General features: G+C 40.2%; 1 protein-coding gene across 1 annotated transcript in view; it reads left to right on the top strand.

The window, feature by feature from the left end:
• Positions 1-2,288: 2,288 nt before the first annotated feature.
• The window catches only part of WDR87 (WD repeat domain 87), a 51,477-nt gene continuing 41,330 nt past the window's right edge, over positions 2,289-12,435 (top strand). Inside the window, exons 1-4 of the mRNA XM_006899735.1 lie at positions 2,289-2,327; positions 2,475-2,645; positions 3,205-6,089; positions 11,738-12,009. Of these exons, the coding sequence (XP_006899797.1) occupies positions 2,289-2,327; positions 2,475-2,645; positions 3,205-6,089; positions 11,738-12,009 (3,367 nt within the window). The remainder of the gene's footprint in view (positions 2,328-2,474; positions 2,646-3,204; positions 6,090-11,737; positions 12,010-12,435) is intronic.

The following is a 12,435-nucleotide window of genomic DNA, read 5'->3' as shown; positions in this document are numbered from 1 at the left end:
AGAGCTAGGGATTTTGAACATTTCTTCATGTGCTTGTTAGCCATCTGAATGTCTTCTTTGGTGAAGTGTCTGTTCATATCCTGTGCCCATTTTTCAATTGTGTTGTTTACTTTTATCTTGTTGTTGTATGAATTTTTTTTTTAAAATGAGCTTTTAAAAAGTGAGCTGAGGGAGGGAGAAAGGCGGGGTGTAAAAGGGGCAACAATGAATGAATGAAAATCTAACTTCTCTATAAATGTTTGTTAAAATCACAATTAAAATTTTATTTGAAAAAAATAAATACATAGACAGTGAAATTAAAGTTGACCTCTAATAAGGCAATGAAATAGGAAAAGAAAATATTTCTAGATAATCAGAAATGCAGGAAATTTGTGAAAAGTAGTATTATAACAAATATTAAAGGAAGTTCTTTGGACTGAGATCCAACAATGATAGACAGCGATCTGAAATTAACATCCATGACAACATCATTCAGAAAACCAATGCAGACACAGGATACACAATAAAGCATAATAAACACAGGAGACTGAAAATGAAAAATAAGTATTAATTCACAAATTATCATAATTACAGAGCAAACAGAGGAAATAAGTATATTTACATAACTTCTGACTGGAGAGAAGTCAAGGATATTTCAAAATCAAGTGAACTGTTTTAGACTTCGGAATATAATAGTAACTTAGAAAGGAATTTCCAAGAAAATGAGTAAAACTTCACATAAAAATTAAAAGAGGAAAATATTAAAAACTTAGAAAACACTAAAACAACCACATTGAGAAAATGACAGGAAAAGTCATTCAGTATAGAAAAGTAGGTGGAAGAAGAAAATTAGCAATATTACAAAAATGAGTGCAGCATGAAATACTGCATAACATGGTTGCATATAGAAAACAATATGCTAAGTAATATAAACCAGTCACAAATGAAATATTACAGTATAAGATCACTAGTATAAAAAGTTAAGGAAAGTTCACATGCAGAAAAGTGTGTTGGGTGTGTGTGTGTAATAAAAGATTATTTCTCCAGCAGACTAATGGACCATGAACTTCAGTGTCCATGACCCTGAGACCAGAACTAGATGGTGCCCAGCTACCACTGCTGACCCCTCTGAAAGGAAACACAGTAAAAGTTCCCTGAAAGAGTGAGGGGAAATGCAGGCCAAAACTCAGTCAGTTTTTTAAAGACCAAGTTTGTTAGGGAGCTCTGGTGGTTTAGTGGTAAGGAATTGTGCTGCCAGCACAAAGGTATGCAGTTCATATTCACCAACTTGTTCCACGAAAGAAATACGGCTTCTCTCCTCCCGTGCGATTTACTGTCTTTGCAAACTCATTGAAACATCAGCTATGGGTTGGTTCTGACTCAGGGGTACTCAACAAGCTTACCCCCAAAACTATGTTCCTTAGTCACCCTTCAAGCCTGCAAATGAACTTTCATGGCTCAACTTTCAACTAAACAAAAAACCTGTAAGGCAGACAACAGTGCCTGAGAAGAAAGTGCTCCTTAGGAAAATCAATCAAACAACTTCAAAAGGACAGCCTCTACCCAGAGTGAAAACCCAGAAGTCAGAAACAGGAAGGAAAGAAGGTTGAATGGCAATGGGAGACACAGAAAGGAAGTGAGAACAGTGCTGCTACAATGTAGAGGTTGTATTGGACGCCACAAAGCATCAAGGGTTTGAATTGTTGAATGGCAAACCAATTTGCTGTGTAAACTTAAATCACACAAAAAAATATTTAAGATAATGTGCATTAAAATACAGTAAATGTATCTTTTATGACATATGCCTTTTAGACACAAGGGTAAGGAGACCTGGTGGCACAGTGATTAAAAGTACTTAGATGTCAACAAAAAGATAAGCCGCTTGAATCCATAAACTGTTCTGTAGGGAAAAGATGTGGTAATCTGCTTCTATAAAGATTTACAGTTTTGAACCCATTTTGGCAGTTTTACTCTGTCCATGGATTTCTTAGTGGTAGAGAATTGCACTACCAAACGCATGCAGATCAAATCCTCCAGCTGCTCTGTGAAAGAAAGATAGCAGTCTTGTTCTGTGAAAACCCGCTAAAAGGTCAAATATAAGTCTGTTCCAAATCAATTGTACACAACAACAACAACCCCTATAGAGTTGCTATGAGGTTGGATCAACTCATGACAGTGAGTTTTGTTTTCTGTTTAGAAATTAGATACAAGAGAAGAAAGCTAGAGGAGTTTTCCCTCACACTCACACTGTAAGATTTGCCCATAGAAGTCCTAGAGAGGTTTCGTTCTCTGATGTGGGAGGACAAGGCATGGCGACAGGCTTTGGTAATGGAGGTGTTCTACAGGTGGTAAGCTATGCATGAGTGAGGGTGGCAGGAGTGGTTCCTACAGTATAAAGTGTGATTTGGAGAGTATGTTAGATTGTGACATGTGTGAAGAGATATAGCTAGTATGTGTGAATCAGGCCTCTTAGTGCATGCCATGTCTCTCTCCAGAACCCTTTAGATGAATCAAGGAAGGAACCAGTTGTGTTGAGTGACCGTTCCCAGATATTGTTCAAGGAGTCACGTCATCCTCAGAACATGCCACTAATATGCTATTACTTCAGTGATGCTAACTTTTTTGCTTCCCTTTCTTGGGTGTCATCAAACACAAAAGAAATACAGGTAAGACTGCCTAGCCTTTCTCCCTGTTCCTTGCCCATCCTCCCAGGGCCATGATCTCACTGCAGACGGGCAAGGGAAACAGAGTCCTTGAATTTATATCCTTGAATGATAATGACCTGGATCCAGAGTTCTTTCCTCACTCTTTCTCCATTTAGTTTCCATATTTAGTAGACTTTATGGTCTAGACTAATGGGCTAAGGTTAGAGAAAAAGTGTTGGGATTCTTGTTTCTGTAATGTTTCCATCTTCCATTGCAGAGGGTAAAATCATCCTGTTACTGTGTACCATCAAGTCAGAACGGACCTATAGCTGACCCTCCTTCAGATTTTCAGAAGCAGTAAATAATATAGAGAAGATTGCTCATGTTTTCCCCAAGGATTCAAATTGCATACCTTTGCGTTGGCAATGTAGCTCCTTCCCACTAAGCCACCAGAGGGCCCTAAAATCACCCCCAGAGTATTCAATACCTCTTTAGAAGCAGTAGAAAAAAGTAGTTGAATATTTTGCTCTTTCTTCCTCTACTGTCCTTTATAGGCAATTTCCATCTTATTCTCTTGTAGGCTGTAGTATGGATAATGAGCAAAGGTGAAGACTTGGTTGAGAAGAAAGTATTCACCATGGCAGAACGACTGCCGCCCATTCAGTCCATGGTCCACACGGGTTCCTTTCACCTCCTTATTGTCTACTGTGGAGACTTGTATTTGCGCCTCTTTGGAGATCACTTCCGGGCATTCAAACCCCTAAGCATAGTGCCCTGCCGTTTCAACATCAGCTGCCTCTGCTATGATCCAGAAATGAAGATGCTTTTATCAGGCATTCTGGGAGCAGTGATCACATGGATCATTGAGCGAAGTGGCAAGGGCCTCCAAATAGCCTACACAGTTTCCATGCCTGGTGAGGAGCTGGTCCAGGACATCGTGCTGAATGGCCCTGACGGCTCTCTCTTAGCCCTGTGTGAGACTGTTGTGAGAGTCCTCGAGCGTCAAGGCCTGGGCTCTCTGGCAGAAGTGAAACGGTTCACATCCACCAGCAGTGGCTCCTCTATCACCTGCTGCTTCACCTGTTTTGATCAAAACCTCTTCTATGCAGGGAACAAAGCTGGGGACATTCAAGCATGGAATCTCAGTCGGACCTCCTACCTGCACAGTTTCAAAGCCCATTCCTTGTCAGTGGTCTGCATTCGCAGCCGGCCAGAGGCTCACATCCTGCTGACAGCGGGCAGTGAAGGCTTTATCAAAGAGTGGAATCTTACTTCAGGGAACTTGCTGCGGCGGCTCGAACTTGGTGAAAGCTTGCATCGGCTTCAGTTTATTGACAGCATCACTTTCTTCTGCCAAACCACCCATAGTTTTTCCTTACGCCGCCTGCCCTATTTCTACAGCCTCTTCAATGTCTGTGGTTCTATTCCTCTCCAGGTACGCCGGGTTTACTGTGGAGACAACTGGTACAGGATCTTATGCACAACCGAGGACGGCTTGTTGCATTTTGTGTCACCACAAACAGGGGACCTCTTAGTTCTCACCTGGCCCTTCTCAATCCTGGATCAGGCTGTGGATTGGGCCTATAACCCAGTTGGAGAGGAACTCTTTGTGGCCACAGGAACCTCAGAGGTGCTAGTATTTGATACAACCCGCTGCCCATGCCCAGCCAAATATATCTTGTGCACCTCACCAAATTCTCTGGACATAGTCCAATGCCTAGCTTATGGGCATTTCCATCTAGGTCGGGGCCTTAAAGGGCTAATGTTCTCCGGGCACCAGAGTGGTGTGATAAGAGTACTTTCTCAACACAGTTGTGCCCGTATAGAGAAATTCTTGCACTTTGGGGCTGTATTGGCACTTTCTACACTGTCAAGAGGGTCCTCTGGTGACCGAGAAAGCTCTTTGCTCTGTTCCTATGGAATGGATGACTATGTACACCTCTCAGAGGCTGTACTTATGGGGACTAGAGTACACTTGAAACTTCTTGCCAGTATTCTTAGTAGCTGTCACTTAAATCACCTGATCCTCTTGCCCAAATCTGTGGGTGCCATCACAGAGACTAACTGCCTACATCTTTGGAAGTTCCAGGATGTCCTATCCACTGAGTCACACAAAGGCTCTAAGTTCATGGAAACATTGCCTCTGCACCAGTGTACCATAACATCCTTTGATGTCTGTCTGTCTTTGAATCTTTTTGTCACTGGTGGTAGCGATGGTTCAGTCAGAATCTGGGACTTCCATGGTAGGCTCATAGCCATGCTGGACTCATCATTGCATTTTGGCCCACTCTGCTTTGCAAATGACCGGGGTGACTTGCTTGTCACTTTCAACCAGAGTCTGTATTTGGTGTCCTGTTTAAAACTGCTTCCTCCAAACTTACTTGTTCGCCTGTCCTTCATGAGCATAACAGATGAAATAATAGAAGTTCCTAAACCTTTCATGCCAAGCTTCTTCTTCTCCTTTGAGACCTTGTTTGTGCCCAAGTATCTCTACTTTGGACAAGGGCAACAAGAATTAATGGGTCTAGAAAAACTTACCAACAAGCGAGCCATTGCCTTTGACCACTCTGTGCCACATGTTATAGAAGAAGAAGAAGAAGGGGACATCGTATTGCTGGCTACCCGCAAATATGATTCTTTGACTTTGGTGGAAACTGATTTGATGCAAGCAAGAGACCAAGATCACAAACCTCATTACACAGTACCTCCCCAGCTACAGTTTACTGGCTGGGAAGGACTCATCCCCTACCAGATATTGCAATATTACTTTGGTCAGGACAGGAAATGGCTCTGTGCCCCTGATGGCTACATCCCCAATTCAGTAATCCGTGCTCGTCTTTGGCCAGAGGGCAGCCCAATATATCTACAGTGCAGCCTACACCCACCCCAGCGAGAATTGGAATGGGACAAAAGTCAGCAGTTCTTTTTCTGGCACAGTAGGTCACGAGCTATAAGGGATTTGGAGCATCATCCACAAGAGAAGGAGGATGAAAGCTTCATAGAAATGAGAATGTCCAACGACCTAACTTACAATGTCCTTACTGAAACAGCCATCCGCAGCTGGCTGGGCAGAAAGATGAGTGACATTACTATTAATAGTCTGATAGAGACAATCCTCAATATTATGATCCATGCTCCTCCACTGAAATTCCAGTACTGCATTGGTGCGCTAGGACAAATCTTTGCCTCTTACCAAGTGTCTCCTTCCTTGCGCTCTGAGACAGCCCGTCGACTTCTGGATGATACAGCTAACTCCAATCCCCAGATTCGAGAACTAGCCTGGGAAGGGCTGAAGCGCCTAGGAATGATTACTCATCTCTTTGCTGTGCCTCTAGCCCAAGGATTAATGGACAAGGATCAAAGGGTGAGGAATAAGGTCTTGAACCTTATGACTGATACTGGAATCCACTCAAAGAACTCACTCTTATGCTTGATCCAGAACCGAGAAACTTTCCAGGAGATGCAGTAAGTTGCTTGGGCTTTTGTTGGTTCTTTAGAAACTTCTGGGTTTTTCCCCCCTTCTCTTTACCCATTTGTTCCCTGTCCCTTCCCTTGCTATCTCTTCATTCTTGTTTATTAACCCTTCCTGCTCTTTTAAATTTTTTCATTACTTTCCCCATCCCTAGATTGTCCTATGATTTCGCTGACTTTTCACCCTCCTCCATTTCCTCTCTTGTTCCTGTCTGCTCTCCACCTCTTCAAATTCCTCTTTGAATCCCTTTTCACTGATCCTTGCAGCACACAACAGATAACTCCATCTCTTACCATTTTTTAAAAATAAAATTTCTATTTTATACCTATTTAGTTACAAAGTTTGTATACATAGTTTTCCACACTGGATCTTTCCCATTTCCTTTACCCATTCCTCCCTCTACTCATCAAATTGTGTGAGCCTATGGTTACCACTCTTCCCCCCCACCCCAAAACCGATCCTCACCTCTCGGCTCCCTCCTTCCCCCATTAGATCCTCATACACATTTTACTAGTTACCTATTTCTACAGTAATGTCATCTGCAGTATGTGTCTTTATGTAACTGAGTTAGTTCACTTAACATAATGCTGTCCACGCCTGCCCAATTTAGGTAGTAATTTTCAAAATCATTGCTCCTACTTGCTGCATAATATTCTCAGGTAAATGTAACATAATTTCTAAATCCATCCGACTGTGGTTGGACAGTTAAGCTGTTTCCATGTCCTTGCAATGGTTGATAGCACTGCTTATGTACATTGGTGTACAAATCTCCATTTGTGCCTCAGTTCTACTTTTCTCAGGGTATATTCCAAGCAGTGGAATAGCTGGGTCATATGAAATTTCTATGTTCAGCTTTTGAGGAAACACCAATCTGCCTTCCAGAGTGGTTGTACCATTTTACAGTCCCACCAGCAGTGCAGAGGAGTTCCTATCTCACCATATTGTCTCCAACATTTATTACTTGCTGTCCTGTTAAACTTTGCCACTGCTGTTGGGGTGAGATGATATCTCACTGTGGTATTGATTTGCATCTCTCTTATTGCCAGTGATTTTGAGCATTTCTTCTGTTGGCCATCTGAATATCTTCCACTGTGAAAAGATTTTCCATGTTTTTTGCCCATTTTCTAATTGTGTGATCAGTCTTTTTCTTGTAGAGGTCCTGTAGGATTTTGTATACTGTTGATATGAGACAATTTTCTGAAATGGAATTGCCAAATGTTTTTCCCCCCAGTCAGTAGGGGTTTTTTTTTCTCGTCTGTTGGAAATGGTTTTGATGCACACAGGGATTTAATCTTTAGAAGATCCCATTCATCAATTTTTTCCTCTCCAGATTGTGCATTTCTGGATGTATTTGGCAGTCTCTTTATACCATAGAGTAGGCAATCTAAGCTTGATCCCAGTTTGTCTCTGATGAACTTGATATTTTCAGGCTTTATTCCTAGGTTTCTGATTCACATTCAGTTGATTTTTTTGTGTATAGTGTGAGATGTGGATCCTGTTTTAGCTTTCTGCAAGTAACAGTCCAATTTTCCCAGCACCATTTGTTGAAAAGGTTGTCCTTTCCCCATTTGATATGTTCTTGATTTGATTATTTCCTTATTGAATATCAGTTGACTGAAGATCAATAGACCAAAGATAGTTCCACTTCTGGATTCTCAGTTCTGTTCTGTTGATTTGTGTGCCTGTTGTTTTACTAGTACCATGCTGTTTTGATTACTACCACTGTATAGTAGGTTTTGAGGTCAGGGAATATTATGGCTCCCATTTCATTTTTTTCCTTCAGAAGTGCTTTGCTTATTTGGGGTCTCTTTCTTCTCCAAATAAATGTGACAATTTCCCTTTCTATCTTCTTAAAAAATTAATTTGGTATCTCTATTGGGATTGCATTGAACATGTTGATTGATTTTCGTAAGATTGTAATTTTCACAATATTGAGTCTTTGTATCCATGAACAAATTGCACTGGGAAAATCTGCTGTCAGGGACCTCTCCAGAGTACTGAAGAGCAATGTTGTCAGTTTGGACACTAAAGTGCACCTGATCTGGACCATGGTCTTTGCAGTTATTTGCTATGCATCAGAAAGCTAGACAATGACTAGGAGTGATAGAAAGAGAATTGATGTCTTTGAGATGTGGTGCTGGAGAAGAGTATTGAACATACTCTGGACCACTAAGAGAACAAACAGGTTCACCCTGGAGAGGGTGAAACCAGGCTGCTCCTTGGCAGCAAGGATTCTGAAACTTCATCTGACATACTTTGGGCACATTGCAATGAGGAACCAGTCCTTGGAGAGAGGGACATCATATTTAGGAGGGTGTGGAGGGACAGTGCAAGAAAGGAAGACTCACAATGTGATTGATTGACTCAATGACTGGAGTGACAGGGGTAGGTGTGTATCAGAGATGATAAGGTTGGCTCAGGATAAAGCAGGGTTCAGAACTGTTGTACGTAAGGTCGCTATGACTCGCAAGTGACTTGACAGTAAACAGCAATAACAACAACATCCATAAACGGGGAACATTTTTCCATTTATTTAGGTCTTTTATTGTGTCTTGCAGGAATGTCCTGTAGTTTTCTTTGTACAGGTCTTTTGTTTCTCTAGTTAGATTCACCCATGCGTAACTCAATTTGTGGTTGCCTATTGTAAATGGGTCTAGAGACTAAAGTGTGCCTAATCCAGGCCATGGTCTTCTCAATCATTTGCTAATCATCAGAGAGCTAAACAATGACTAAGGATGACAAGAAGAATGGATGTCTTCGAATTGTAGTGCCGGAGAAGAGTCTTGAACAAACCATGGACTGCCAAGAAAACAAATAGATCTGTCTTGGAGAGGGTGAAACCACATTTTTTCCTGGAGGCTAGGACTTTGAAGCTCCTTCGGGCCCATGGCCAGTAGGGACTGGTCCTTGGAGAAAGACATCATACTTAGAAGGGTGAAGAGACAGTGTAGGAGAGGAAGACCCTGGATTAGATGCATTGGTACAGTAACTGAGGCAATGGTGGTTCTTCTGTCAGAATTAGTGAGATTTATTCAAGACAGGACACGGTTCGGAGTTGCTGTATATAGGGTCACAGGCGACTTGATGGCACATAACAATAACAGCAACAGCTTTCTTGGTTGCCTTCTTTGAGTTCTCTTTGTTACTGTAGAAGAATCCCACTGAGTTTTGGATAATGATTTATATCCTGCCACTCTACTAAATTGGTTATTAGCTCTAACAGGTTTTTTTTGTTGTTGTTGTGGAATCCTTGGGGTTTTGTGTATACAGTATCATATCATCTGCACATAGCGACAGTTTAACATACTCTTTGCCAATCTGGATGCCTTTTATTTCCTTTTCTTGTTGTATTGTCCTAGCAAGTACTTCCAATACAATACTTAATAGAAGTTGTGACAGTGGGACCTTCCTTGCCTTGTCCCTGTTCTCAAAGAAAATGCTTTTAGTCTTTCTTCATTGAGAATGATATTGGCTCTTGGTTTGGCATGTACACTATCCACTATGTTGTGGAAATTCCCTTTTATTCCAATTTTGCTGAGTGTCTTTATCAGGAAGGGGGTGTTAAATTTTGTCAAATGCCTTTTCTGCATCAATTGCTAAGATCATATGGTTCTTGTTATTTGCTTTGTTAATGTGGTGAGTTATGCTAATTGTTTTTCTTATACTGAACCATCCTTGCATACTGTTATGAATCCCACTTGGCCATGATGAATTATTTTTTTTATTCTATAGGCTAGGATTTTGTTAAGGATTTTTGCATCTATATTCATGAGATATTGGTCTGTAGTTTTCTTTCTTAGTAATATCTTTGCCAGGTTTTGGTATTAGAGTTATGCTTGTTTTATAGAGTGTCTCTAGGAGTGTTCCTTTTTTAAATTTTTTTTTTAATTAAGTAGACTTGGTGATAGATATCTGAATGTTTGGTAGAAAGCCATCTGGCCCAGGACTTTTCTTATGGGAAGTTTTTTTATGACCTGTTCAATTTCTTCTTTTGTGATAGGTCTGTTCAAGTGGTCTATATCTGTCCAGGTCAATCTGGGTTGAGCATGAGTATCAAGGAATTTGTCCATTTCCTCTAGGTTTTCAGATTTATCAGAGTATAGCTTTTCATAGTATTCCAATATTGTCAGTTCAATTTAATCTGGTTCTGTTGTGATGTCACCTCTATTATTTCTTAATAGAATTACCTTTATCTTCTCTTCCCCCTCCCCCTTTTATTAAGTTTGCCAGTGGATTGTCAATTTTATTGACCCTTTCAAAAAACCAATTCCTGGTCTTATTGATAGTTTCAACTGTCTTTCTGTTCTCTATCTCATTGATTGTAACTCTTGTCCTTATAACATCGTTTCTTCTAGAGGCTGTAGGATAAGATTGTTGTTCTTTTTGTAATTGATGAAGGTGCTGAGTTCAATAATTTTTTTTCTTTTTCCCTTTGCATCTCAAAGGTTTTGGTATTTATTTTCATTTGTTTCAAGGAACTTTTTAATTTTATTCTTTATTTCCTTTATAACCCAATCTTGTTCTAGCAGAGAGTTATTTAGCTTGCATGTATATGGTTTTATAAGCTTTACCTTTCTGTGGTTAATTTCTAGTTTTATGACATTGTGATCTTAGAAGATATTTTGTCAATGAATGAATGAAAACCCAAAATCTCTGTAAATGTTCATTAAAATTAATAAAATGTAATAATAATAATAATAAAGATACTTTGTATTATTTCAATGTTTTTTAATTTGTTGAGGCTTGCTTTTTGTCCTAATATATGGTCAATTCTGGAGAATGTAACATGTACACTAGAGAAGAAGAAAGTGAATTTAGTTGGGTGCAGTACCCTGAAAGATCCACAGGGTCAAGTTGGTCGATTGTATAGTTTAGATCTTCTGCATCTTTGATAAGTTTCTTTTGAGTTGACCTATCCTTTGGTGATAGTGGTGTGTTGAAGTCTCCTACCATTACTGTAGTGCTATCTGTTTTGTTTCTTCAAGACTGGTAACATTTTTGTTAATGTATTTTGCAGGTATATCATTTAGTGCATAAATGTTGACCAAGGTTATGTCTTCTTGATCTATTGTGCCTTTAATCAGTATATAATTCCTTTCTTTATCTTCTATGGTGCTTTTCATTCTGAATTCTATTTTATCAGAGATTAGTATTGCCACTCCTGCTTTTATTGGTTGCCATTTGCTTAGTATATTTTTTTCCATACTTTGATTTTGAGTTTGTCTTTATCTTAATTTTTTAAGATGTGTCTTGTTTGGCAATATATTGATGGGCTTTGGTTTTTTTATCATTGCCATTTTAATTCCCAGTTTTCTTTGTCTCTGTTGATTATCTTTCACCTCTACATACACTGTCCCTTCTGGCCACTGTGGTGAAGTTCATTGCCTGTTCAAAACAGTCCAATCCTTCTCATGTTATTGTTGTTGTATACCACCATGTTGGAATCAACCCATATCTGACGCTCCAGCAAGTTTTTAGTGGTACTTAATTGCATGGGAGGAGATTGCCTATCTTTCTCCTGTGGAACAGCTAGTAAATTTGAACTGTATGCCTTCAGGTTTGCAGTGCAGCAACTTACCATGGGATCACTCCCTCTTAATTCTGATTCAGCATGGTACTTTGTCTCCTTTGACTTTTACAGGCAAGAGGTTATTGGAGAGGAGACTCTGGACCGTCTGCTGGGGATGCAGGCAACAGATCTTCAAATCCTTTATACTAAGGTGGTACAGCGACTGAATGAGAACTTAACCTTGTTACAAGAAGATGAAAAGCCTGCTCTTTCTTTGCATGTTTCAAAACTTTCTGACTCCAAGTCTTATGATAGTCAAGGTAGCACAATTCCTGAAGAATCTTATGTCATCACCAAGCCCAGCAAAGGCCATAAACGGGGTCGAACAGGAGGCAAAAGGCACAGTATGTATGGGGTGATATGATTATGCTTCAGGGGGGCCAAGATGATGAGGTGGTTAGGGCTTAGATAGGTCAAAAGATACAAGGTTAAAATAGAGATAACTGGAAAGAATTTTACAGATAAGACATTTTCTAGGAAGGTTCTACCCAAACCCAAGCAGACTATGAAACCTGTCTTTTTTAGAACTTGGTCATTCACTCACTCATTGCCATAGTCAGAACCAACATATAGCTGACCCTCCAGTGGGTTTTCAGAGGCTGTAAATTTCATGGAAGGAGACTGTTTATCTTTCTGTCATGGAACAGCTGGTAGATTTGAACTGCCTGCCTTTGGGTTGGCATTGCAACTCTTTATTCTCTAGGCCACCAGAACTCTCTCAAATGAAGAGTAAGTAGTGTATTATGTATAACACCCAGAGAGACAGAGAC

This window comes from Elephantulus edwardii, unplaced genomic scaffold, assembly GCF_000299155.1.
Source record: "Elephantulus edwardii isolate Elephantulus edwardi_28Jun2011 unplaced genomic scaffold, EleEdw1.0 scaffold00266, whole genome shotgun sequence".
Classification (NCBI taxonomy): domain Eukaryota; kingdom Metazoa; phylum Chordata; class Mammalia; order Macroscelidea; family Macroscelididae; genus Elephantulus; species Elephantulus edwardii.
The sequence above is the reverse complement of the archived record's forward strand: the minus strand, read 5'-3'. Positions and strand labels throughout refer to the sequence as shown.